At 49.4% G+C, this 23,970-nt stretch overlaps 4 protein-coding genes across 4 annotated transcripts in view; 1 reads left to right on the top strand and 3 right to left on the bottom strand.

Moving 5' to 3' along the window:
• Nucleotides 1-12,496, top strand: part of LOC135830219 (uncharacterized) — a 35,675-nt gene extending 23,179 nt beyond the window's left edge. Inside the window, exons 21-26 of the mRNA XM_065342561.1 lie at nucleotides 249-3,296; nucleotides 4,655-4,775; nucleotides 5,271-5,470; nucleotides 5,763-5,803; nucleotides 6,091-6,321; nucleotides 11,610-12,496. Of these exons, the coding sequence (XP_065198633.1) occupies nucleotides 249-3,296; nucleotides 4,655-4,775; nucleotides 5,271-5,470; nucleotides 5,763-5,803; nucleotides 6,091-6,321; nucleotides 11,610-11,662 (3,694 nt within the window). The 3' untranslated portion in view covers nucleotides 11,663-12,496. The remainder of the gene's footprint in view (nucleotides 1-248; nucleotides 3,297-4,654; nucleotides 4,776-5,270; nucleotides 5,471-5,762; nucleotides 5,804-6,090; nucleotides 6,322-11,609) is intronic.
• LOC135806731 (piggyBac transposable element-derived protein 4-like) lies at nucleotides 8,284-10,438 on the bottom strand. Its single transcript, XM_065320957.1, has 2 exons — nucleotides 10,117-10,438; nucleotides 8,284-9,797 (listed from the first exon to the last, which is right to left on the bottom strand). Exons 1-2 carry the CDS (start codon nucleotides 10,436-10,438, stop codon nucleotides 8,284-8,286), a joined length of 1,836 nt encoding a protein of 611 aa, XP_065177029.1.
• Nucleotides 12,497-13,060: 564 nt separating the features above from the next.
• LOC135830235 (E3 ubiquitin-protein ligase rnf146-like) lies at nucleotides 13,061-15,142 on the bottom strand. The gene is made up of 2 exons (XM_065342562.1): nucleotides 14,966-15,142; nucleotides 13,061-14,822 (listed from the first exon to the last, which is right to left on the bottom strand). Exons 1-2 carry the CDS (start codon nucleotides 15,030-15,032, stop codon nucleotides 14,047-14,049), a joined length of 843 nt encoding a protein of 280 aa, XP_065198634.1. The 5' UTR covers nucleotides 15,033-15,142; the 3' UTR covers nucleotides 13,061-14,046.
• A 2,467-nt stretch (nucleotides 15,143-17,609) lies between these two features.
• Nucleotides 17,610-21,183, bottom strand: LOC135830203 (cGMP-dependent protein kinase 1-like). The gene has a single exon (XM_065342560.1). It carries the CDS (start codon nucleotides 20,516-20,518, stop codon nucleotides 18,464-18,466), a length of 2,055 nt encoding a protein of 684 aa, XP_065198632.1. The 5' UTR covers nucleotides 20,519-21,183; the 3' UTR covers nucleotides 17,610-18,463.
• Nucleotides 21,184-23,970: the final 2,787 nt, after the last annotated feature.

Here is a 23,970-nt window from a genome sequence, read left to right as displayed (position 1 = left end):
GCCTGGTTTGCTGTTGCTATGAGCATTTTCTAAGTATGACCGTGAAATGTATTGTAGTAGTAAAAACCAGCCTGGTGGTGTGCATTCAGTGATGCTTGCCGTCCTGTACATCTGCTTGCGTGCGTGTGTGTGTGTGTGTGCGCGCGTGTGTGTGTGTGTGTGTGTGTGTGTTGTCATGTTGGTGTGCTCGGGCATGTGTGTATGTGGCTGTGCTCGTGTGTCTGCGCATTGATTTCATTCGTCTGTAGCTTTGCAAGTGGCAGTGGCAGTTGGCGGGATAGTGACTCACTGGAGAAGAGTCCACAACAAGCGGAGACGTTTCAGCAACAGCACCGGGCAGGCCTGCAGATCGTAGACACTGACCAGCATTCGCTCGGAGAGAACTATGGTTCGTCGGATAGATTACATGGTGAGCTATCACGCAAGGGCGTATTGTCTCCGACAAACAGCAGCGTTTCCCTGAAAGCTGCCTTTGCCGGCGACCTCTCGCGCTCGTTCTCTCCCTTTGTCTCTCGGCGTGACACCGGCCTTGCTTATGCAATGTCAAGTGGCGGTACTAGTAGCGTCGCAGCGAACACTGATAATAGGCATCCAGCGCGATGCACCGGTGATACAACAACTGGCTTAGTCACAAGAAGTCTGGAGCAGGGGATGGTGATGGTTGAGAACCAGAAACAGCTGAGTTCTGCTTGGTCTAGTCAAGTGAACAGCTTCACTTCGAACAACTCGTCTATATTGTCACCAAAACCGGTCGGTAATGCATGGTCGTCGAGTTCAACGCCGGTTGTCCCTCAGCTTTCCTCCACATCGCCGTGGGGCGATTCTAAAGCGGACATCGGTGACAACAATGACACCTGTGAGGAATCAGAGGGTCCTCTCCGCTGCAGCTTCTCCGCTATGTCATTCTCGCAGACCATTGCCAGTATAGAAGCCAGCAACACTCCCATCGCCTTGCAGACCTGCTTGTCCGATGACGCCAGGTCATCCCACAGTGACTCCTCGATGAGTCCTGTTCCTGGTATCGGCGCAGAGATGCATGGCACCGGTGGCCGGCGGGATTCGTACGACATTGCTCCGACAACGACAGCTGCAGCAGGAGCCTCTCCGAAACAAGAAGAGTCTGGACTGAAGTTGCCGGTGTCCGGGTTTTTTGCTGCCGAGGAATCTAATGACATGATGACTATGGAAGCATTCTTAGAGGAGCTAGGCAAGGAGAAGACGGAAGCGGGTAAATGCCCATCGTCCCCATTGAAAAGCCTAACTGCTAAGATAAGCGAGTCGTTCTCACCGATCACTCGTGCCGCTAGTGCCGTGGTGCAGTCGTCGCGGTCACGCAGCGCACACAGATCTCTGTCCTCGGACTCTTTCAAGGGCCAAGTCCCGTCCTCGCCAAACAGCATGTCCAACGTGCCAAGTTTTGTAACCGAAGGCTCCATTGCTACAAGCGAAACATCCATTGCTACAAGCGAAACTTCCATTGCTACGAACGGAACCTCCATTGCTGGGGATGATGCACCGGTGCCAATCAATCCGATGCCCTTCAATCTGGTGCCAATTAGTCCAGTGCCCATCAATCCAGTGCCCACCCATCCAGTGTCTGCCCACCCGGTGCCCTTCAATCCAGTGCCCTTCAATCCAGTGCCCATCAATCCAGTGCCCAACCATCCGGTGTCCACCCATCCAATGCCCTTCAATCCAGTGCCCATCAATCCAGTGCCCAACCATCCGGTGTCCACCCATCCAGTGCCCACCCATCCAGTATCCATCAATCCAATGCCATGCCGTACACGATCCCTTGGTTGCGGTACAGTTTCCGATAGTCCTGCTGCACAAAACGAGCTGACATCCCTGGCAAGCCCAACGCGGGAGGAGGCGGATTGGCCCGAGCATGAGCGGAGGGACTCAACTGCCACTCAAACAGACCATGTCGAGGGACTTGATTCTGTATCGTGTGCACAAGATGATCTAGACGACCAGGACGCTTTCCTTTCCGACGTGTCAACGCAGATGCCAACAGAAAACCAAGCAAGTCCACTAAGTGAGCCCTCCTCTCCGGATTTAGCTTCAGCAACTACAGGGGAAGCAGTAGCAAGGTACAGTGCATCACATGCCCCTGTTAGAGTAGCAAGGTACAGTGCATCACCTGCCCCTGTTAGAGTAGCAAGGTACAGTGCATCACCTGCCCCTGTTAGAGTAGCAAGGTACAGTGCATCACATGCCCCTGTTAGATCGAACACAGTAATGACCGAGTGTTCTGTGGAATCTTTGACATCTCTCAACCAAGTTCATCTTGCCACTGATGAGCTTGATGTTGTAAGCAAGGAGACGCCTAGTAGTACAGAGAATGAGGAGATACCTAAAAGTACACTGAACGAGGACATACCTAGAAGTACGCAGAACGAGGAGATAGCTAGAAGTACACCGAATGAGTCTTCTGAGCTGGCATGGGTGACTGCTCGTGTTGGTGAGAGCCAACTTGCTGCTATTGAAGGAGGGGTGCCGCCGTCCAGTGCTGAGAATGGTCGCCTAGAACAGGAATCGGCCAGCAATGCGTCACCTGAGCTTGCCTCTATGGTGAACGCAGCACCCTGCGGGACTGAGAGTCGGGATGCTGTTCGTGCAGAGGACGCACCCTGTCATGGTGAGAGTGAAGTCGCTGCTACTTGCGTTGCTAGAAGTTCAGAAAAGAAGCCCTGCAAAGAGTGCAGCACGACCAGGCCCCTGACCGTGTGGCCGGAAGTCTCCATGGGCGCTTCGCATTCCAATACCCGCGTTAATAGTGTGGCATCAGCCTCAACAGCTACCAGGCGGCCCGAAAGGATCGTGCTGGTCAACAATCCCAGTACACCACAGTCTGCACCACCAGCAGATGTTTCCCAGAACGCGAGTGTGCCGGAAGCAACTGCGTCTGTACCATGCCAGCCTGCCGGTGCTTGCGTAGGTGCTGAAGCGAGCAGCGAGCACTGGGGTCGCATGGTTCCTTCTCCGGTGAGCACTCCGGATCACACAACGGGAACGGCACTTAGCAGGCAGTCAAGCTTAACGCCGTGTGATGACCAACACGTCGTTGAACCGTTCTGCGTTAATGTGCCGGTGCTGGCTATTGTCGAGACCATCAGCTCTATCTACACGCCCAGCATGTCTGACATTATATCTGAACTCGACGGTGCCGTATCGATTGACATTCCACAGGACCTGCTGTTGTGTGCTGCTGACACCATCATGCTAAGCAAGTTCAAGCTGGCCGGATGCCGCAGCGTTTCCAATCTCATCTTCAACTCGCTGTTCAGCAAACGGTAAGTGCAAGTCTGCCCACTTTCTATTGATAATATTCAGACCATGCCAGGTCATGATCCATAGCGCCGACGATACATGTATATGCTCTGCATAATTTTCAAATCTTTCGCACAAAACGAAACAGTTTCGTTTATGGGTTTGTGGGACGAGGAGAGTTTCGTTATGAAAAATATCAAGAGTGCATAAACAAGAGTATGCAACTGTGGTGATGGGTCAGTGCGCGGCGCGCTGCCTTCATTACGTAACTTGCCTTCATCACGCTCTGAAAGCATGCATTCAAACTCCCAATTTCTCGTACGAGCCCATCCGTTTTTGCTCGATTCGTTCCAGTACCTACGCGATCTCTAAATTCTGGCGCGTGAACTCCAGTTCCCTACGAAAGTTCATTTCAAACCAGAGGGAAAGTGCGGTGTTTGATTTTCCGCAGTGCGCGGACTGAAGCTGAATGATGTAATGAAGGCAGCGCGCCGCGCATCTGGCCCATAGAAAAGAGATCACAGTTGCATACTCTTGTTTATGGACTCTTGAAAATATTGATAGCTGAAACAACAGTCCATTCTAGCTGTCAAGTCAATATATTTTTCGTTCAGGGCGGTGGGTGTGGGCCAGGTCGTAACTAAACTATTTCGTTTCGTGAAAATTATCGATAATGCCGGATGGCCTCTTAGCGATATTTCTGCAGTTTACTTGCCCTACGTGTACTGGTGAAAAATTCCACAGTCTTGATACTACACAGCTCTGATACGATCAAACTATATGCATCATACTCCAGTATAATTACGTCTGGTAGACCTGAAACGAACCTTACTTGTAGGCAAACGAAACATTCTGATGAGCTGCCCATGTCCACCAAAGCCCTCCATCACACAAGTGACACAGTCATGTCAGTCAAATTGCTATGGCCAGCTGTAGATCATAGCCTAGTTCATAGTACAGTGACTGGTACTTCAGAAAATCAACATCACTGAAATGGAATGAGAGAAATTCTGATTCGAAACTGGAAGCCAAGTTCGAATAATTTGATAATATAATGTAAGGCAACCAAGAAGTGGACAACCTGCAGTCTGCTGTCTTGGCTCTTGGTTAGAATAGCTGTGGTGATTGGGACATGCCAGGGCTGGCTGGCTGGGCTTTGCATGCATGCTCACTTTTACAGTTTTAGTTCAATGTGAGCACGGGACTGCATGTACCTGCACATGCATCGACAAATGTGCAACCCCTTGAAGTAGTAGCGAATCGAATGCACTTCAACGGATCGAACCTACAATTGTAGGCGAACATTCCAACATTCGTTTCAACCCTAATTTCTAAAACACCCCTAATGATTTGTCTTTCTCTCCATCACTTGTAACTTCAGAACATCTGGGGACGAGCTTCAGGTCAACTTGAGGAAGATAGTCAGCAAGATAGCCAGAGAAGAGTTGGAAGACACGGCAGTGTCAGAACTGGGACGAGTTGTTAAGCTTGCCTACTATAACGTAAGCACACACACACACACACACACACACACACACACACACACACACACACACACACACACACAGTGTCATACATACAAACACACACACACACACACACACACACACACACACACATATACACACACACACACACACACACAACACACACAAATACACACACACACACACACAAAGACACACACACGCGCACACACACACACACACACACACACACACACACACACACACACACACACACACACATGTGTGTGTGCTCTTACATACGGTAGAACCAGAACCTCTGCAATGCAACTACATCTATCGTTCATAATAGGCAGGTGCAAAGTGGTTTATGGTGTGTTCCATGCCTGACAGATGTAGTGTGTGTTCAAGGCTACTTCTAATTCTTTGCCAATGGCTCCTGCATGGCTGCTCAGCGTGTGTGTGTGTGTGTGTGTGTGTGTGTGTGTGTGTGTTTGATGGCTGTACCGCTTCTCTCTTTTCTCACTGAAGATCAATTTGCGGAATGCTGATGTCATGCCAATGCGCATCACTGGTACGTTCACTCCGACTAAAGAGGGCAACGTGTTTATTGATGTTCGTTACGGACTCAACCCGCAGTCCAAGGTGTACCGGGATGTCACCGAGCTCAAGATAGCACTGATCGTTCCACCCGGGTTTGCTGTTATTGATGCGTCGGCCAATGCCCTTCGGTAGGTTGCATGGCTATCTCTCCTTCTCTCTATTCTCTCTCTCTCTTTTTCTCTCTCTCTCTTTCTCTCTCTCTCTCTCTCTCTCTCTCTCTCTCTCTCTCTCTCTCTCTCTCTCTCTCTCTCTCTCTCTCTCTCTCTCTCTCTCTCTCTCTCTCTCTCTCAGATAGCACTGCTTACAAACATACACGCAAAACCCACTGTCTGCTGTTTTCAGACATGGGTGCCCTATCTGATGGGAACTTGGTGATTATTCAATACTTGTTTCTCCCTCTTTTCCCCATCTTCGTTGTAGGGATGAAAGCACAGTTAGGTGGAGCATTGAAACTATCAAAGGTGAGTAAAACTAGCTCAAAGCCCCTTTGAATACTGTATACGGTAATCGCTTTCCTGTGTAGAAGCTTAAAAAGCTGCTTTTATGTGGTTTTCTCCAAAACAATCCTCAGTGCATTTCCACTTTAGCCTGGCTGCAATTCATAATTGTTGGACCGGAGCAATCGCAGAAATAATTGCGCATGTATTCAGTTTCTCTGCCACCCTTGCTACCGACAGAGGACCAGAGCTGCGTTATTTCCAGCCGACAAACAGTGTGTCTGTGTGCCGCATGTGCCTTGTCTGGATAGCTCGACGGAACAGTGACGTGGGGCAGATGAAGCCGATCACGCTGATGTGCCATGCAACAATGCCGGAAGGCAGTGGCGCCAGTGCCATGCAGGGCGTAGCGGACGACCTGAAGTGGATGATCAAATTCCACTACTACACAGAGGGCACACTCCTGTCGAAACTCACCGGCGAGGTGTTTGACGGAATACCCGACCACGCGCTGTCTGTCAAGAAGCGGGTCATCGTACGAGGTGAGTGCTTATCTGAAACGTACCGCATGCCTTTTTTTTGTTTCACTCTCGCCGCCGCTTGAGCATTCCCCTTTATCCAGCGTGGGGGACTTAATTTCTGCTGAATGAGCAAGGTTGTGGGATGAGCAAATCTGATGTGCTGCGTTGTAATGTGCATGAAGGGCTCGTGTTCCTGAAGATGATGCTGGCTTAGCAAGGCTACTTCTGATTCTTTGCCGATGGCTCCTGCATGGCTACTCAGCGTGACTATGGGACATCTAGATGGGAACAATGATAGCCAGAAGAGCTGAGCCACAGTGCAAGAACAAAAATCTATCACCAGGACGTACCTCAACTCTTCTGGTCTTCTTGCCAGGCGGATGTCATTCGCACCGCAATAAAAACCCTTCAGAAAATCGACAATCACTGGCAGTCTGGCATGCGTGAGTCCCACGGAACATGAAGGGCATCTCTTCATACCCGCAATGAACATGAACGTCAACTGCTAGTCCTGGCCAATAAGGTGACTTCCACAAGCACCCCCCCCCCCCCCCCCCCCCCCCCCGCAAGCAAAATTAACCCTTTCAGCATGGCCAGGGTGTGTAACTGACCCGCGGAGCCAAAACCAGTGATTTTCGTGATTTTCCAAAAGTAGTCCTATTCACTCACAATTTTTTCTGCGGAATGCATAGGTTTCAGTGAGAACAATTCCCAACACAAAATTCCATATTTGGTCAATAGAAGCCAGTAAAACGAGTACAAAATATACGCATTTTTGATGAATTTTCGCATAACACGGGTTGAACGTACCAGAGCATGCAGCTCATTTATACTAGAATGGCCAGGTGGATATGATGGTAAGAACTAGGTTTGGCATAATTTAAAGAGTCGGCGTGGAGAAAGCAATTTTATTAGTGCAATTAGGAGTATAATCGATGCAGACATGGCCAGACAACAACGAGTTCATGGAATTTTTAAGGCCTCAGTTCCGATACTATTCACTGATGAGCGGAACACGAAAATCGATTTTGAATAACATAAAAATCCTTAAAAATTCCATGAACTCGTTGTTGTCTGGCCATGTCTGCATCGATTATACTCCTATTTGGCATAATTAGTAGTAAATTACGGTTTTGTTCTTGAGTAGATGATGACCAAATATGGTCATGTTTGCTGAAACCAGCTGAGGGGCGTCAGGAACTATTCAATGTGCATACGAATAGCTAGGCAACAGGTTCTTGCCGAACAGACACCGGCAGAGACATGCACATATTCACAACCATACAGATCTATCCAGCCATGCAATTCTCGCATTCACATTCACCCGTACACTCATGTACACTATTGGACACGTGTCTGAAAGCGCACCCGAGCGCGGGCACGCGTGCGCCCCCCCCCCCCCCCCACACAAATTATATAATGTAGCTCACATAAATTATTGAATGCAGCTCACACAAAGTAGCTGAGCGCTGCAATACCACTACAGTGAACTAGCAGGTAGCTAGCAACTACATAAAGCCTGTCACGATCCTCAAGCGGTGCCCAGACCTGAACACCCATGACACGAGCGAGTACAGCTCTATTTCCCTCGGTGAGACTCCTCGAAACACTGAATGCAATACGAATGGCTAGGCAACAGGTTCTTGCCGAACAGACACCGGCAGAGGCATGCACATATTCACACCCATACAGACCTATCCAGCCATGCAATTCTCGCACTCACATTCACCCGTACACTCATGTACACAATTGGACACATGCATGAAAGCGCACCCGAGGGCGCGCGCGAGTGCGCGCCCACACACACACACACAAATTATAGAATGTAGCTCATACAAATTATTGAATGCAGCTCACACAAAGTAGCTGAGCACTGCAATACCACTACAGTGAACTAGCAGGTAGCTAGCAACTACATAAAGCCTGCCACGATCCTCAAGCGGTGCCCAGACCTGAACACCCCTGACACAAGCGAGTACAGCTCTATTTCCCTCGGTGAGACTCCTCGAAACACGGAATGCAGTACCCAGGATTCCCGAGGCAATCAGCGCACATGGTGCGGACATCCTTCCGGTTACCCTTGCCGTAGCAGACAACACACTGTTTCTGCGGATTAGCCTTTTTCTCGGTTGCCGGGATGTAGCGGAGGAAGTGGCTGTCCATGCGCTTCGTGCCTGTGGCTCCACCAGTTGCTGCAGCAGCTGCTTCCGCGTGAGCTACCATCTCCGCCTTGCCTTCGGCGATGAGGGCTTTCAGGGTGCGCTTCACAAAGTCGAAGTGCGTCATGCGGTTTGACTTCCTGTGCAGGATATACGCGTTCAGGAGTGCTTGCTCAATCAGATGCACGGCGAGCTTCTTGTACCACTTCCGGGACTTGCGTGCAGCGGTGTAGAACGACAACATCTCATCATTTTTGTCAACTCCACCCATCTTCTTGTTGTAGTCCTGTACAAGACGAAGCTTGCGGACTGGGCGGCGCTGCCGATCTCGCTTGCCAGTTGGCTCTACGTTTGCCTTGTGCATCGTGGACAGAAAATGCACCTCCTTCGTGTCCTGCAACTTTATAAACATCATGCCACCACCGCTCCGGTACAGAAAGTGGCCTTTCTTTAGCCCCTTGAAATTTGCTATACGCTTCGGTAGTCCGATCCGGTTCTTGCGAATGGTACCGCACACTCCCGTTGCGTTGCCCTTGAGGTAGGTGGCTATCGGGATACTCGTGTACCAGTTGTCCACGTACAGCTTATACCCCTTCCTGAGAAGCGGCTCAACGAGCTTGTGCACTACCGCACCGGACACGCCGAGCTCCTTGACCTTCTCAGGGCAGAAGGTTTCGTTGTCCTTCCCGACGTAGACAATCAGATTGAAGAGGTAACCGCTGTCTTCGCAGAGCGCATAGATTTTCATCCCGAAGCGTGCTCGCTTCGACGGAATATACTGGCGGAATGATATCCTTCCCTTGAACGCCACCAGTTCCTCGTCAATTGAAATGTACTCGTTGGGAGTGTAAACGCTCATGAATCGCTCCTGAAGCAACGTCAGAAGAGGCCGTATCTTGGAGAGCTTATCGTTGGGATCTTCTTCAGCGTTGTCCATGAAGTGCAGAAAGTTCATGATAGAGGTGAAGCGCTCGCGCGGCATCGTGCGGCTGTAGAACGGTGTGGCGATGATGGGATCTGTGCTCCAATAGTGGTCAAGCTCGGGCTTAGGAACAAGGCCCATGTTCAAGAACAAGCCCAGGAACACTTTCATTTCGGCTACGGTAACGGGTGTCCACGAGCGGGCGAGGCTGCGCCGGGCCAGTGTTTCAGCGTTAGCGTCGATGTATGCTCTTGCAAACCGGTTTGTCTCCGTCACTAGCATCACCCAGAATTGTGCAGTGAAGAACAGCTTGACATAGTCCAGTGGAGTTGGATCGTCCGGGAGAGGCATCTTGATCCCTGGCTGGCCAGTAAATGGCGGCACATTAGGTTCCACATTCTGTTTCACCCAGATACCTGCAGTAACAAAAATCCATGACAAATCCTATGATGTTCCCAGTGTCACACACAAATGCTAATAATTATAATAATTTGCATTGTACAATTCTGTCCGCTGATTGAGTTGTACATGTGTATGAATACTAAAAATATAATTCAAATTTAGAACTCACAACGATAAGCATTTGCAACACAATACACATTTACATGCATTGTGAATGAGGAAAAATGTCCGTGCATGATCATTGAGCGATCAGCTGAGTGACAAGATTTTTAGTACAATTATTTGAAAATTTGAAATTATGAGTACTATTTTCAGATCCATAGGCACACTGACCTTCACTTCCATCGTCGCCCTCAGCGAGTGCTTCGACTGCTTCCACGTGCGTTTTAGCAGATATCCCCTCGTTCTCACCGTCACTGTCGCTGCTGGCGCTACCTACATCGTCATCCGCGGCGTCTCCTACGACATCGTCGTCGTCCAATTCATTTTCACTATCGCCTGGCGACGCTGCGCGATTTTCAGGCAGATCTCCATCTTCCTCCGACAGAACGATGTCGTCTTCAGACAATGTCGGCTCGACATCACTGTCAGGGTCGAGTACGACAAGGTCGAGGACATGATCGAGATCGTCTGCACCATATCGACGCCGCACCATGACAGCAAATTGTCAAAATTTCTATTGTTCAAATAATTTCGCACGCGACATCTGTGTAGGCGTACATAGCCGCACATGCGCGTGCGCCCGTCAGTACTATCGTAGAACTGTCGACGTTCATCCAGCACGTCACTGGTCCACGTAGGGATAAGATCCGTTGACCACGGATGTCTCGAGAGTACGTTCATTTTCACTGTACGCATCACGTATATATACGTGATCCGTGGGCCAGTTACATGTACCATCACGTACATATACGTGATGCGTGCTGAAAGGGTTAATCTGCAGAGCGACATTGTAGAGTTCAGAGCTTTTTAATTCACCTGTAACTCAGACTTTGACCACTTTGCTTCCTTGATGGATGGGTTGGGGGTGAGGATCGCCGACTGTGCAGTAACATGGGAAACATTTCTTCTATCCAGCCGTCGTAAAGGAGCAGAGCACAAGACTTTGTATTTTCAAGTCATTTCACTGTTCAGTCATGTGTTCTTCGTAGCATTAGGGCCGGGTTCCACTGCGGCTCCGCTGCTCCGCGGCACTTGGCTGCATGCAGCGGAGCAGCGCGGTTCCACTGACACTCGCCATTCGCGGTACTGCATTCGTGCTTCACGCTTTTTGATGACGTTCTACCTGCGTGTGCGCGCACGCGAAATAAAAAAATCCTCGTCTTCTGGCCTACACAACGAAATAAAATTTGAATTTTAAAATTCTGGCGTACAAAACAATGAACAGTACGGGAAACAGGTCGTGCCGCGACCGCGGCTCGCAGTTTTTGATCAAGAATCGTAGCAAAAGTTTGCGGTGAGCCGCGGCCTCGCTGCTCCAGCTCGAGCCGCGGTCACTATGGTAATGATGACGTTTCAAGCCGCGGATGACGAACAGCGGAGCCGCAGTGGAACCCGGCCCTTAGCAATAGCACCCTCAGATGAACTCTTTGTTTGTGAAATGTCAACTTTGTAGCGAAAAGTCAACTTTGGTTGTGAAAAGTCAACTTTGGTTGAAAACGTCAACGTTCATTCTATTGCATATTTGTGAACCGCATGTACGCTGTAGTTATCTTCAGATACTCACGTGTGTGATCATTGGGCTGTTGATGATCGCAGCGGGGAATTCTGCCGAGCATGCAATACATTGTACATGGTGTTTCGTGTCTCGCTGTCTGAACGTCTAGGTGAAGTGCCAGTGAAGCTGGACGACACCGTAATGAATTTGAACTGCGGGTAAATTGCCAGACTAATGGAATGGGGTTGTGTACAGTGTACAGTGTACAGTGTAGCCGAGGTCTGAAGCCGGTACTGACTTTAGGATACCACACATCTAGAAAGAACTACTAGTACGTGTAAAGTCCACAGCTAGGTATCACTCTAATTTATAATGGTGACTGACCGGGTAACTTGGAAAATGGATTCCAGTAACTCTTCATCTAAGGCGCTTGGTGAAAGCACTCAAGGAACTCATGCGAAATGACGGCGACGTAATCCTATTTCATGAGGTGACTTCCTCTGTTTTTATTAGCTGCCGTGGAACAGCATCGATACGCTTCAGTTCATTGGCAACAGCCTGATCTAGCTGTCTCGCTTGTGCCTCGTTTCCTGGCAATGCATTTTACACTATCATTTCTTTCCTCCACCACCACCACAGTTTTATCCTTCACAAGTGTCATGTGGTACAGCATTTCTTTTTTTAACAATAGGATTGTCGCAACAGAACTTTGCCTTTTTAAAGCTTTTAGATCGCTTCACTTTGCATCGGCTTTCACTGCTCCGTATTGGCAGTATTGACGATTTTCTACTCTAGCCCTTTCGCCATCGGCTTTTTACTGATTTTACTGCCAGCTGCATGGGCTGCATGCAGTGATGCTGCGCCTGCGCTTTACTCTTCTTTTCACCTTTGCAGTTGCTCACTGCTTCCTGGACCTGCGCACGTGCTGCACCTGCCACTCTTGCCCGCACTTGATATTATGACCTCAGTTATTCAATACGCACCTGCAACACCGTTTATATGACTTATATCATACACTTTAACTCCAGCACCCAGCGGGAATTCCCCCCCCCCCCCCCCCCCGTGGACATTTGCTTCCCGTCAGCTCATTTTGCTTTCTTCTCCACGAGCATTGATATTATGGCGCACTACCTCTGAACTCTGGCACCGCTAGACACATTGGCCTCCGTGTGGTGCAATGTCGCGCAGTGTCGTGCTCTGCAGTGCCTTGCCATGCTGTGGACAGTAATGTTAGTGCAGTGCAACACTGTGCCGTGCGTGTAGTGCTGTGGACAGCAGTGCAGTGCAACACTGTGCCGTGCTGTCTCATAGATGCACATTTTCATTGATCAGTTCAGGATGCATGGACCCACTCCAAGTGCATCCATTGGTCTTCTTTGACTACCGTGGCTGCGCTGTACAGATTCTTTGCACTGTTGATCAGCACAGCGAGGAGAGGTCTCTCTAATCCGCCCCATGGAAAGGGTCGAGATGACGAGTTGCTCTGGTTGCGGCATTTTACGATAGTACTCAGTAGTGTAGTCAAGAAGCAAACCTTTGTAAACCTTTGTATACTCATATACATTATGCATGTAGCTGTGAACTCCATTGACACACACTGTGACACAGCACTGCGACAGCTACAGTCGGCCGCTACACGGTCATTGACTTGAAACCAGGGAGTCATATCCAAACCAATGTACGACTCCTTGCGTGAAACACAGCTAAACCAGATAATATCCAAAGTAGAAGCATGGCAATGCATACTGAACGGGAAAGTACTAGTACTGCTTCAAGCATAATAAAATATACTAAAAATGGCCTGCATGTGTTAGACGAGGGCCACTAACCGACAAATAATTCCATGAAAGCAACATGTTGGTAAAAAATGTCTAAAACCTCAACACGAGGATAAAATATCTGCATAAAAATTCAACATGTCTGTGAAAATAAAACATGGAAAAACCATTAGAACATGGTGCAAGTGTTTCAAGGAATAAGTCCTATGCGCACAAGAGAATAGCACTGTTAAGCACGTGAAAGGAGTATTTGAAAGATACTGTCTCTGTGATGATTGTGTGTGTGCTAGCTTCCTACATACTATGCAGCAATACTTTGGAGAGTGGTGTGAGGCAAGGCCATGCGAAAACAGTGTGCAATGTTGTACCAGCACAATCCACTAGGGCAGACTCGTACCAAAAAACTGGCCAAGCATGGAGTCCCGCCAGCGTCTTGAAGCGCAACTTGTACAAACAGCTGCCACGTAGCACTATACTGGCTATGCATTCTGTATAGTACACAGACAAGCTACTCGATGCATTCTGTATAGTACACAGACAAGCTACTCTATGCATTCTGTATAGTACACAGACAAGCTACTCTATGCATTCTGTATAGTACACAGACAAGCTACTCTATGCAAGCACGTTCACTGGTGTGTAGTCTCGTTGTGCGGGCGTCACAGATAGTCCAGGGACAGCCAAGTCCATGTGCGTGTAGATCTTCATGTACATTGGCAAACCAGCCGTCATATCACACGCACAGCATACCTAGGCGAGCATGCCAGCGCTGGTCGGCAAAGAAAACATGACCGCCTCCGTACCATTGTGCACAGTACGTGCCTGTACCTATGTGTCTGCATGCTGCGAATCACTACCGCCCGTACCAGGGTCTGTGCCTGCGCCACTGCTTGTGTCTGCACTTGTGCCTGTACGAATGCTGCTACTACTGCTGGCCGCACTCCCGCTGAATGGCACTCCTGCAACGCCTTTGCGCACAGCGTCCGGACTAAGGTTACGGCGTATGCGTCGCCTCCTGGTGTTCTGCGAGTAGCGTGCCTGGTGCATGTTCTCCAGGTCGATGTGATACACAAAGCCAGCAATCAGCACCTCGCAGGCCTTCTCCTCGGCACGGTATGCTTTCTCGATCTCAGCATTGGTCCTGGGTTCGTACTGCCACCAGCCATTGTGTCCTTCATAGTACCATACACCAATATCATCTGTAGCATCACCAGCACCACCAGCAGCACTATCACCGTGCCTCGCCACCTCAGCATCCTCATGGGAGCCTGCTGCTGATCCTGTCGCAGTGCCATCAGTAACACCATGTGTCTGATGATGGCTGGTGGTATCCACACGGGGCAAGCTCACTGGCTCTACCTGCTTACTGTCTATCTGTGGCCGGGCTATCACCTCGTCAGGTATGGGCTGTCGACACAGCGCGCACCGTCGACTACGGAACGCGATGCCCTTGGCGCACAGGTAACAGAAAGTGTGGCCACAAGGCAGACAGAGAGGCAGAGTGCATTGCAGTAAACAGACGGCACATTCTCCTCGTTCATCTGAGCCTGGAGTAGAGCTGCTCCGCGTGGTAGTATCTCCTCCCCTGGCATCGTCTCTTTCATCTGGACATGATAGAAACACACCGAGCAACGAGAGGAATGAAGGTCATGCGAACTCATTTGCACCCATTGCTCCAAAGAGAATTATTATTATTATTTGTTCATATTCTAATAGGGCAGTCCCCAATGATTGTATTCAATCTCACCTGATATAGAAACAGACGATAGCTGATCCTGGAGGTCCTGTACTTCACTATTATCTGCCTCTTCCATATTGTGACGGTGAGCAAGCTTCAGACAACAACGACTGTGCCTCGGATTTGCTTTTGTTCGATGTTGTTATTCGCTTCACTCAGATTCAAACAAACACTCATTGTTCAGTTTTTTCTGCTTTGTATACATGTACGGGATCGCGCGGTACGTCCAGAGCGCGGGCGCGTGGGGAAGCGTGATCAAGGCAACTAAACAGCTACACTATACTGTACTAGTGGTAGTAGTGCACCGTAAAAGAGGCTCCTTTGTATTTCGCGAAAAAAAAACTGTATTGTACTCAATCTCAATCTACACAGTATACTGTATAAAAAATTCTACACACATTAAAATTTTGTAGGCCCAGCAGGCCAGATAGGCCTCCGCTCCGCGGAATATGCTCGTATTTTTACCGATAATTCCTTTGAGCATTGCTCAAAATTTCGACCGATTATTCCACCAATAATTCTCACAATAATGCTTTTTTCTTCCTTTTTTTGGAGATACCGTACCGCGTACGGGGTTTTTTTGCCACTTGTACGGGCAAAAAATCACGGTTCGCGTGAAACTCGGCTGGAAGCTTTTTTTCTTTCTTTTTTGAAATACCCGGCGATCAACTTCAGGATCACAAGCTTTTTGGTACAAATTAGGGTGTTATAAATGGAAAAAAATGAAAAAGGGGGGCATTGCTCAAATTTTACCGATTATTCCACAAAAATTGCCAATAATTCCCGTTTTAAAAATCACACTGATAATTCCCGAAATTATGCCGGCACATTCCGCGCCGCGGAGGCCTAGGCCCAGACAGATTCTGCTCCGCGCTCGCGGATCGCCTCGATATTTTGCCGCAAAATGTTGCTGCGAAATCTTCGATATTTTGCCGAGCCTAGGGGCGCGTTTGGTTGGTACGATCTAGAACAGGATTCACCAGAACAGCGCGTTTGGTTGGGACTGCACCTGTTCTGGGTCGGCCAGAACATGTTCTGCTTGCTCCGGCCTCAAGGCCGGAGCAGACCGAGCAGTTTCACTTTTTCACAGTGAAACCTGGCGGTAACATCGATTTTGGTCCCAAATGATCACGTGCATACGCTTATGGGCTGGACTCGTCGTACCGTACACAGTGACCATGGTGACCCATACACATTTTGAAGAATGCACCAAGTTTGGCATATTTTTCACAAAAAATGTGCTCTGTTTCTGGAGTACCGTTTGGTTGACATGAGGCTGCTCCATGTGCACCAGCTGTTCGATCCTGTTCTAGATCGTACCAACCAAACGCACCCTAGCTTGGCCTGGCCCAAGATTAAAAAGAAACTCGATATTTTGCCGGCTCCATTTTGCTCCGGAAAAACATGTATTTTATCCACTTCCCGTACGTTTCATAAAAATCGTGCAGGGTCGGTTTCTCAACGGGGGTTTCCACGCCCGTGTCCCTGAGTTCTTCCTAAAGTCATGTCGATCCATGATAGTGAATCCCAGCGATATTTCGGTGACATGATCTCGTCCTGGGCAGTGTACCGGTATCCTGCTGAACGGGTATTCCCGAAACAAGGAAATCCAAGTATCAGGCATCGATTTAGTCATTTTACCCAACCGATCTCGATATTTTGCTCCGATTTTGCCGGCAATTTCCGCTCTTTCAATCAGTCTTCGATATTTTGCCGAAAGAATTGCCGGCAGGATCTGTCTGGGCCTACTGTATAGTGTATACTCCGATCCGATCCCCCGAGCTACAATTGTACATGTAGCTATGCTAGCTAGCTGCTGGTACAGAAATATCTCGAACTGAAAAAAACCCCGCATGCAGATACATGTATTATCATTCTGTGAAACATGAGTTTGTCGGTGAAAACCAGGGAGTCGTAAAATACCGGTATTTTACGACTCCCTAGTGAAAATATAGCGCTTGACTGAATAGTGCCCCCCCCCCCCTCCCCCAGTTTGTAACCAAGCGGTGAGCGCATGTGCACGTTTGGTGTTCTACAATGCGAAGGACGCACAGTGCTCCTGACTACAACCATAACCCGGTTGGCAGAGTCCCGGTCTTGCAACCATTTGAACCATATGGGAAAACACCATCCCCTCGAATAAAAAGAGGGTCCGAACCGGGTTTTTTTTCCCTATACGGCACGGTTCAAATGGTCGCAAGACCGGGACTCTGCCAACCAGGTTATGGTTGTAGTCAGGAGCAATGTGCGTCCTCTCATTGTAACATGCTGTCGAAATCGAATACACAATTATACTAGTACATGTAGCTATACGTACTTACTAGTACATGTACTGTACTCCCTGGTGAAAGCCAAGGAACTACGATCTGCTTATAATGCAGTGCTCACAAGTCACATGGTAATGTACAGCTCAGTATTACATTGTATGCAGCTGTTTTCAGAGTCATTAGTGCTTGGGTCTGCCACCCGCCGAGCATCACGACTGATGCTTATCTGCTGTAGTGGACGAGAGAGATAGAGAGAGCGAGCGAGAGAGAGAGAGAGAGAGAGAGAGAGAGAGAGGGGGGGGGGGGGGGAGAGAGATACTGCAGCCATATGCGACTTTACAAACTGTAGCAGAAATCTCAGGTCAGATCATGACAGACGGAACCAGTCCAACGAGGCAGCTCATCATTCCGGGAAGCAAGAACAGTGGCTCGGTCATGGTGATATGGATATGGGAGATGAAAAATTGAAAATAGCCTAAAGAAGCCAGCCGGTGGGTAGAAAAGCAGGCAACACATCAAATGAGTAGCGACGGGTTGAGAATATCCATCAAATATCTTTTGTAAAGGGCAGAAGGTATACGCTTCACCGTATAAAGGGGCTTTGTCACAGCAATCTACCATCAGTACTTCATAGTCGTAGCCACTCCGTCGCTAAGCTTGGCTAGGGATAGCTTCATGTGTAGAATGGCATACAAGTAGATATAATATTAGAATTGTGCATCTGTGTTCAGGATGTTGAACCAGCAACAAGGCTACGTTCGCTTTCAAATATGGACAATATGGACATTTAGGGAGTCGAACGCACACACCGAAATGGTTATCATTTGTTCCATTAGCAGGGTCAAAATTCAGTCAAAATAAAAAAGCTAATTCGTCAACGCTGGAGGAGACATGAAACGTACATGCACTCATGCCGGGATGGTTATAGACAAAGCTGAAGGTTGATGCAGCGTGAATGATTTTAGACCGTTCGCAACTAGACACAAACAGTAAGGCAGCACGTGCTGCACATGCTACCAGAGATCTGGACGCCAGCGAGACACATGGCTCAAACTACGAAAGGAGAAAGACAATGTACATGTTCAAACAGTGACTACAAGGAGTTCTGTCAGTACCCGTCTCAAGTAGAAGCAGCAGCAAATATATGTGCTATTGACCTGCTGGCATGGCGTCAACCGTGCTATCATTACGGCACATCATCAGCTTGGTGATAACTCTGCTAGCTAGTCACCAAAGGCTTTCAAAAGCCCTCATCCCAGCCGGTCCGATCCTCTTCGGGCAGCTCTGTGTTGGGCTCGAATGGGTCGAAGTTGGACAAGTCCGTGGGGGTCTTGACTCGCGGGACGATTGGAGGTCTCACCGTCTGCAGCGGTAGGCCAGCCCAGTCGAAGCCAGTGAACCAGCGATGGCACTTGATGCCTTTGATTCCCTCCTTCTGGTTGCCAAGACGATCGGCGGGGTTGTCACGGCAGAGCTTTCGAATAAGATTGTGCGGGTGCTTGGGGAAGGTGCGCGGGAAGATGATACTGTCCAATCCCTTCAAGATGTTGTTGTAGGTCTTCATGGGATCGTCACCGGTGAACGGAGGTGTGCCGGTCAGCAACTCGAAGATCAGGATTCCAAGAGACCAGAAGTCGGCCGAGAAATCGTGGCCTTTGTTGAGAATGATCTCCGGGGGCACGTACTCTGGAGTGCCGCAGAACGTCCATGTCTTACGTCCAAAGCCGATGCGCTTGGCGAACCCAAAGTCGACAAGTTTGACGTATCCGCGGGCATCCAGTAATAGGTTTTCTGGCTTGAGATCGCGGTAGATAATGCCTTGCGAGTGCAGGTACTCGAATGCCTCGATGACGCACGCGATGTAGAAGCGGGCAGTGGGGTCGTCAAAGTGACTCTTGTTGCGCAGCACTGTCCACAGCTCACCACCCAGGCAAGCCTCCACCAGCAGATAGAGGAATCTAGAGTCGCGGAACGTACGGTACAGGCGGGCGATGTACGGACAGCGGACCTCCATCATGATTCGCTTCTCGTTGAAGATGTGTTCCTGCTGCCTGGTTTCGACGATGTGTTTCTTCTTGAGACACTTGAGGGCGAAAGCTTGCTTCTTGTCGCTTTTCAGGCAGACCAGCTCGACACGTCCAAAGCCACCAACACCCAAAGTGCCGACAATCTTTAGATCATCGAGCTTCATATCGGGAAACTCGCCGACGATGGGGGTGCTGTCCTTTTTCTTCTCCGGATCATAGGCCGTCCGCTGGCCAGCATAGTGGTTCAGGTCACCGATCAGTGTTTGGAAAGACGAACGCTCCAGCACCAGGCATGTGACGTGGCTCTTGGCTCTGACGTTGGCCGTGCGCCGCGAGTCGCCTTGCAGCGCCAGCTCTCCGAACGTCTGGCCTGCCTCTAGCGTGCGGATTAGGGTCTCGCCGACCTTGCCCTCCTGCGTCTCCGTGACGTCGACGGTGCCAGAGCGAATGATGAAGAACGTGTCGCCGACGCCGCCTTGCCGTATGATGTAGTCGCCGGTGTTGTACTCGTCCTGTTCCAGGCAGTCGGCCACTTTGGCCAGTTTGTCCTCGGGCAGGCCGCGCAGCGTGCTGTGTTTGCGCAGGAACTGCTTGTAGCTATCCAGTCGCTTCTGGCCAGTGGACATCATGATGCTCTTGAACGTTTGCCGGTCCAGACTCCATACTTCGGTTTCGCCGAGCGTCACCACCGTGGCTGTGCGTGTGCAGTTGTAGAGAATGGCCAGCTCACCGAACACACTGCCCGGCTCCAGAGTGCGTAGCACCTTGTTCTTCTGCTTCACCTCCACGTTGCCTACGGCTGTTACGTATAGCTCCGTTCCTGGCCAGCCTTCTCGTACGACGAATTGGTCGGCGGCGAATTTTGTCTTCTTCATGCAGTCCACCATCTCATCAATTTGCGCAGGGTCTAGATTCTTGAGGAAATCATTCTTCAGTATTGCTTCCCTAATCAATTTCTTGGCTTGATCAGTTTTCGGATATTTGGTCCGTGGCTTGTCTTCAATAGCTGCGCTGGGTTCACCACTGACGGCTGGGAGCTTTTCACGGCGGAGCAGAATGCTAGGCGTTTCGCGTGTCATTTGCGACTTGCTCATGGATTCCAAGAGCGAGCGTATTTCGTTGTTCTCCTTGCGTAGCCGGTCTATGACGAAATCTTTCTGCACCAGTTGCTGGCGCAGAATATCTATCTCCTGTCGCAGGGTGTCCACCTCAGCGGAGTGTGCGCCGTTCACCTGCGGAGCAGAGTCAGAGTTTTTAGCGTCCGCCATCTCGACGGATCGCCTTTGATCTACAAACTACTCCAAAGCAGCCACAGTAACAGAACAGTATCTGCGACAACTGTGTTTGTACAGATTGACTGTTGCTCTCTCGGTCTTTTGAGCAACGGTAGCGACCAAGAGCGTATCAGCGCAGCTGTTCTCCAATCTGCAGATCTAGGCGTTGGTGTCGCTGATTGACTCCGAGCGAATGTGTGCACGCCTATGACACACACGGAAGACACTTCAACTGCTTCCACAAGGCCGAAGTACCGGGGTTCGGGAGGATTTCGGAACCTAGTCCGGTTTCTCGTACCTGCTGTAGGCTGGTTGTTTCCTTCAAGCCCCGAGAGCAAACTGCACTTACGCAGCTTTGGAAAGGTCCTTGGCTCTTTCTCTGCAATCTTTCATATCAACTGTGAAACAGCAGTGCCAAACTGTTCCCATCCTCACTCCAGTAGAGCCTGGAAAAAGGTTGAAGGAAGTTTGCTCGATGCAGGGGTTGCACCTACTACCTATCACGTAGCGCTGCTGACTTCTGAGTATGAGTCACAGGCCATACGGCTTGGTCGAGCGGGAAAGGGCTAGGCCTAGGCCAGGGAGAGATGCTCTGGTGAGAGCGATACCCGTCGACAAGCTGTTGCCATTGGGACAGCTAGCACGGAGATCGCAGTTCACGGTAGGTACAACTAGCGAATCGAGAACGGTGGCGGTCGCGGTCACACGAATGCAGTACAGACTCGCACGTACCACTCGCACGCGTGCACGCAGTGCCAAACTGATTGAAAAATACCGGTAGCTAGCTGGGGTCTGCATGCGTCCATTTGACTCCTACTTGTCCCAAGCCAAGGCCTAGCTAGACTACAACTACAGTACAAGTACAACATGTAGACTAGACACGCCATGCAGATGCTGAACGTGAATTAAAAGCACGTATCGCTGGCTTGGTTGTGCCCCTGTCAACGATCTATGTCACTGCACTGTCAGTGTCACTGACTTGCTGTTCGTCGGCCTTCCATACTACAGACTAGTAGTAGTAGACCCAGGTGCTCGAAGTCCGTACATGGTATCCTAAGTTCGTACGCCCATAATTTCATGTTCTGTTATTGTATTCGACTCAAATATTTTATGGAGGGGACAGTGTGGTATGTTCTCCTCGCGTAGCAATTTTCAGGGATCTACGATAAGCAGAAGTCCCATACCACGCGAGTGGGTTTTCGAGTGTCCATACGAAATACAAATTGGGTTACATTTCATGCAAAAATCAACTTTGCGAACGGACACAGCGTCAAACAGACCTTCACTCAATCATCAAGAGCCAGCTTAGAGCTGACAATGGCCAGAGGAGAAGAATTTACAGAGAACCACCAATCCTTGCAGAAAGGTTGACACTCCTGGCATCTCCACCACTGTTTTCCCGCGGTTTTCACAGCGCAGCTGCTTCTTCTCTGAGCCGACTAAAAACAGCTTGCATTTCGGCAACAAACTACGCTTTTGCAAGAAATACTGGTGGAGGCACATGTCAAACATATCCCTTCGGTGCTTTCGTCGTAACCGAGGGATTGCAAGTTAGCAATTAGCAGAAATGTGTGTGTATTTCGAGTCACCTCTGATCAGTACGGACTTAGAGTACCCTCTGGGACACCAACATTTGATATGAAAAATCAGCGAACTCCAGAGAAACAGATCGGATCGAAAGATGGCCTGGTTCAATCGAGCCTGGCCTCAGAACAAACTTGGACAAGATACCTTCCATCCACGAGCAGGATTCTGGCAAGTGATCATTGCTAGTGTGAGTTTCAGCTCGGCAAACACACACTGTAAAAGTGTACGGACTTCGAGCACCTGGGTCTACTGTAGACCCGGGCAACTGCGGAGTGCTGTCGACATGTCCCCGGCACGGAAAGCAGAGTGCAGACAAACTCCGGACAGTATTATAATAATTATTATCGTACTAGTGTGGCTGGGAGACTGGAGTGTAGTCTGTAGACCATGGTGGATAGGCTAGGCGGAACCAGCATTGCCCGCTAGCTGTCATCGCCGTGCAGATCAGTGTGAGCTCACTGAGCTGGCAAGCCTGGCATCGTTAGCTGTCGGTGTCACGATGACATTTTTGCCAGTGCATGTCCACAGTCTAGTCCAGTGCTAGGACGACTTCTTGTGTAATCAGGTGCATGACTGTGTAGTGTTCTTAGTTGGTAGTCAACAGGCCTGTTGGTTGTCAACAACTTGTCACTGCTACCCTATGCCAGCCCTTGAGCTAGCTAGTATGGCGTGGTGGTCGATAGTTATTCCCTTTCTTGACTTTTCCAGGAGCGGTATGCCACGTTCGTCTGGGAAATCTTGCCTCAAGCGGGTGACTAGAGGCCGTGGAGGCCCTGGTGTTCCCGGATTCTCTGATGCTGACGCAAAGGAACTGCATAGCTCTGTGAATGTTTGCGCTCCGTGTTTTGAAAACATCGCAGCACGGGGTTATTGTGCTTCTCTTCGGACCATTGTACCTGGCGAATGGCCTGTGCATGTGGTCGACACATGTTTGAGCTGTTTGCCTACGAAGTACGAGCTTTGAAAACCAACGAGCGTATCCTAGGAGGATACTTGACACGAACGAAGAATTTGACAATCCAGTCAGTATACTAGCATCTGTGGATGGATGGATTCTTTTAGTTTCACCGAGGCAATGCTATTTCGCTAAAAGTAACCACCACCACCACGTTCTGCATCAGTATCATCGCTGAAGAAAGCTTAGGTGGTGAACTAACTAATTCTCATTGGCGGCCATGTGAATGACAGGTCGTTTGTTACAGGGATGATTACACCGTCCGGACGGTGACGATCCTCCAGGACGCTTGTCAACCGTCTCAAATTCACTTTCTTCAGAAAAACCTAGTTACGCCCAGATATGCGCGGTGCAGTTGCTGTTGAAAACTGCTCGTGACTATCGATAAACACAGGTTGCGGCGACCTGTAGCGTTCTTGGAAATAGTTTTGGCTGTCGGTACTACTAGTATGGTTTGTAAAAGTCTCCAATGAAACATTCTCTTGAAGTCATGTTTGCAGATCTAGAGAAGCGCGGGTCGGTGTGAAGCAGGGAGCAGCAGTAGACCTGATAGTGATACGAAATAATTATTGGCTACGGGTACATGTACATGTACATGTATGTACACTGTCTAAACTCTAAAGAGAGAAACGCTGAGTGCTTTTTTATTGATTTTCAAATAGCGTGTTTGGGAACTAGACGAGTGTGACTGTTATGTAATTGTTACATTGTATTTTCTCGGCAGCAGCATAAATTATGTAGTCATTCCACTACCTGTACTTCCACCTACACAACTATACTACAGCCTACGGGCCATAGTAGTATTCACGAATAGTAGTAGAGAGCCACGTCTCACAGAAATAACTTCAAGCAAGGCTACAGCTGAAAACCGTCATTCCAAGGGTGTACGCGTGTCACCAGCCAC

Source organism: Sycon ciliatum, chromosome 1 (assembly GCF_964019385.1).
Source record: "Sycon ciliatum chromosome 1, ocSycCili1.1, whole genome shotgun sequence".
NCBI classification, from domain to species: Eukaryota; Metazoa; Porifera; class Calcarea; order Leucosolenida; family Sycettidae; genus Sycon; species Sycon ciliatum.
Note: the sequence above shows the minus strand (reverse complement) of the source record. Positions and strands in the feature narration are given on the sequence as shown.

Coding starts and splice junctions, on each gene's coding strand:
- LOC135806731 (XM_065320957.1), bottom strand. CDS start 10,438: ATGGTGCGGCGTCGATATGGTGCAGACGATCTCGATCATGTCCTCGAC. Junction 9,798..10,116: donor GGGCGACGATGGAAGTGAAG/GTCAGTGTGCCT, acceptor TTGTTACTGCAG/GTATCTGGGTGAAACAGAAT.
- LOC135830235 (XM_065342562.1), bottom strand. CDS start 15,032: ATGGAAGAGGCAGATAATAGTGAAGTACAGGACCTCCAGGATCAGCTA. Junction 14,823..14,965: donor ATCGTCTGTTTCTATATCAG/GTGAGATTGAAT, acceptor TATCATGTCCAG/ATGAAAGAGACGATGCCAGG.
- LOC135830203 (XM_065342560.1), bottom strand. CDS start 20,518: ATGGCGGACGCTAAAAACTCTGACTCTGCTCCGCAGGTGAACGGCGCA.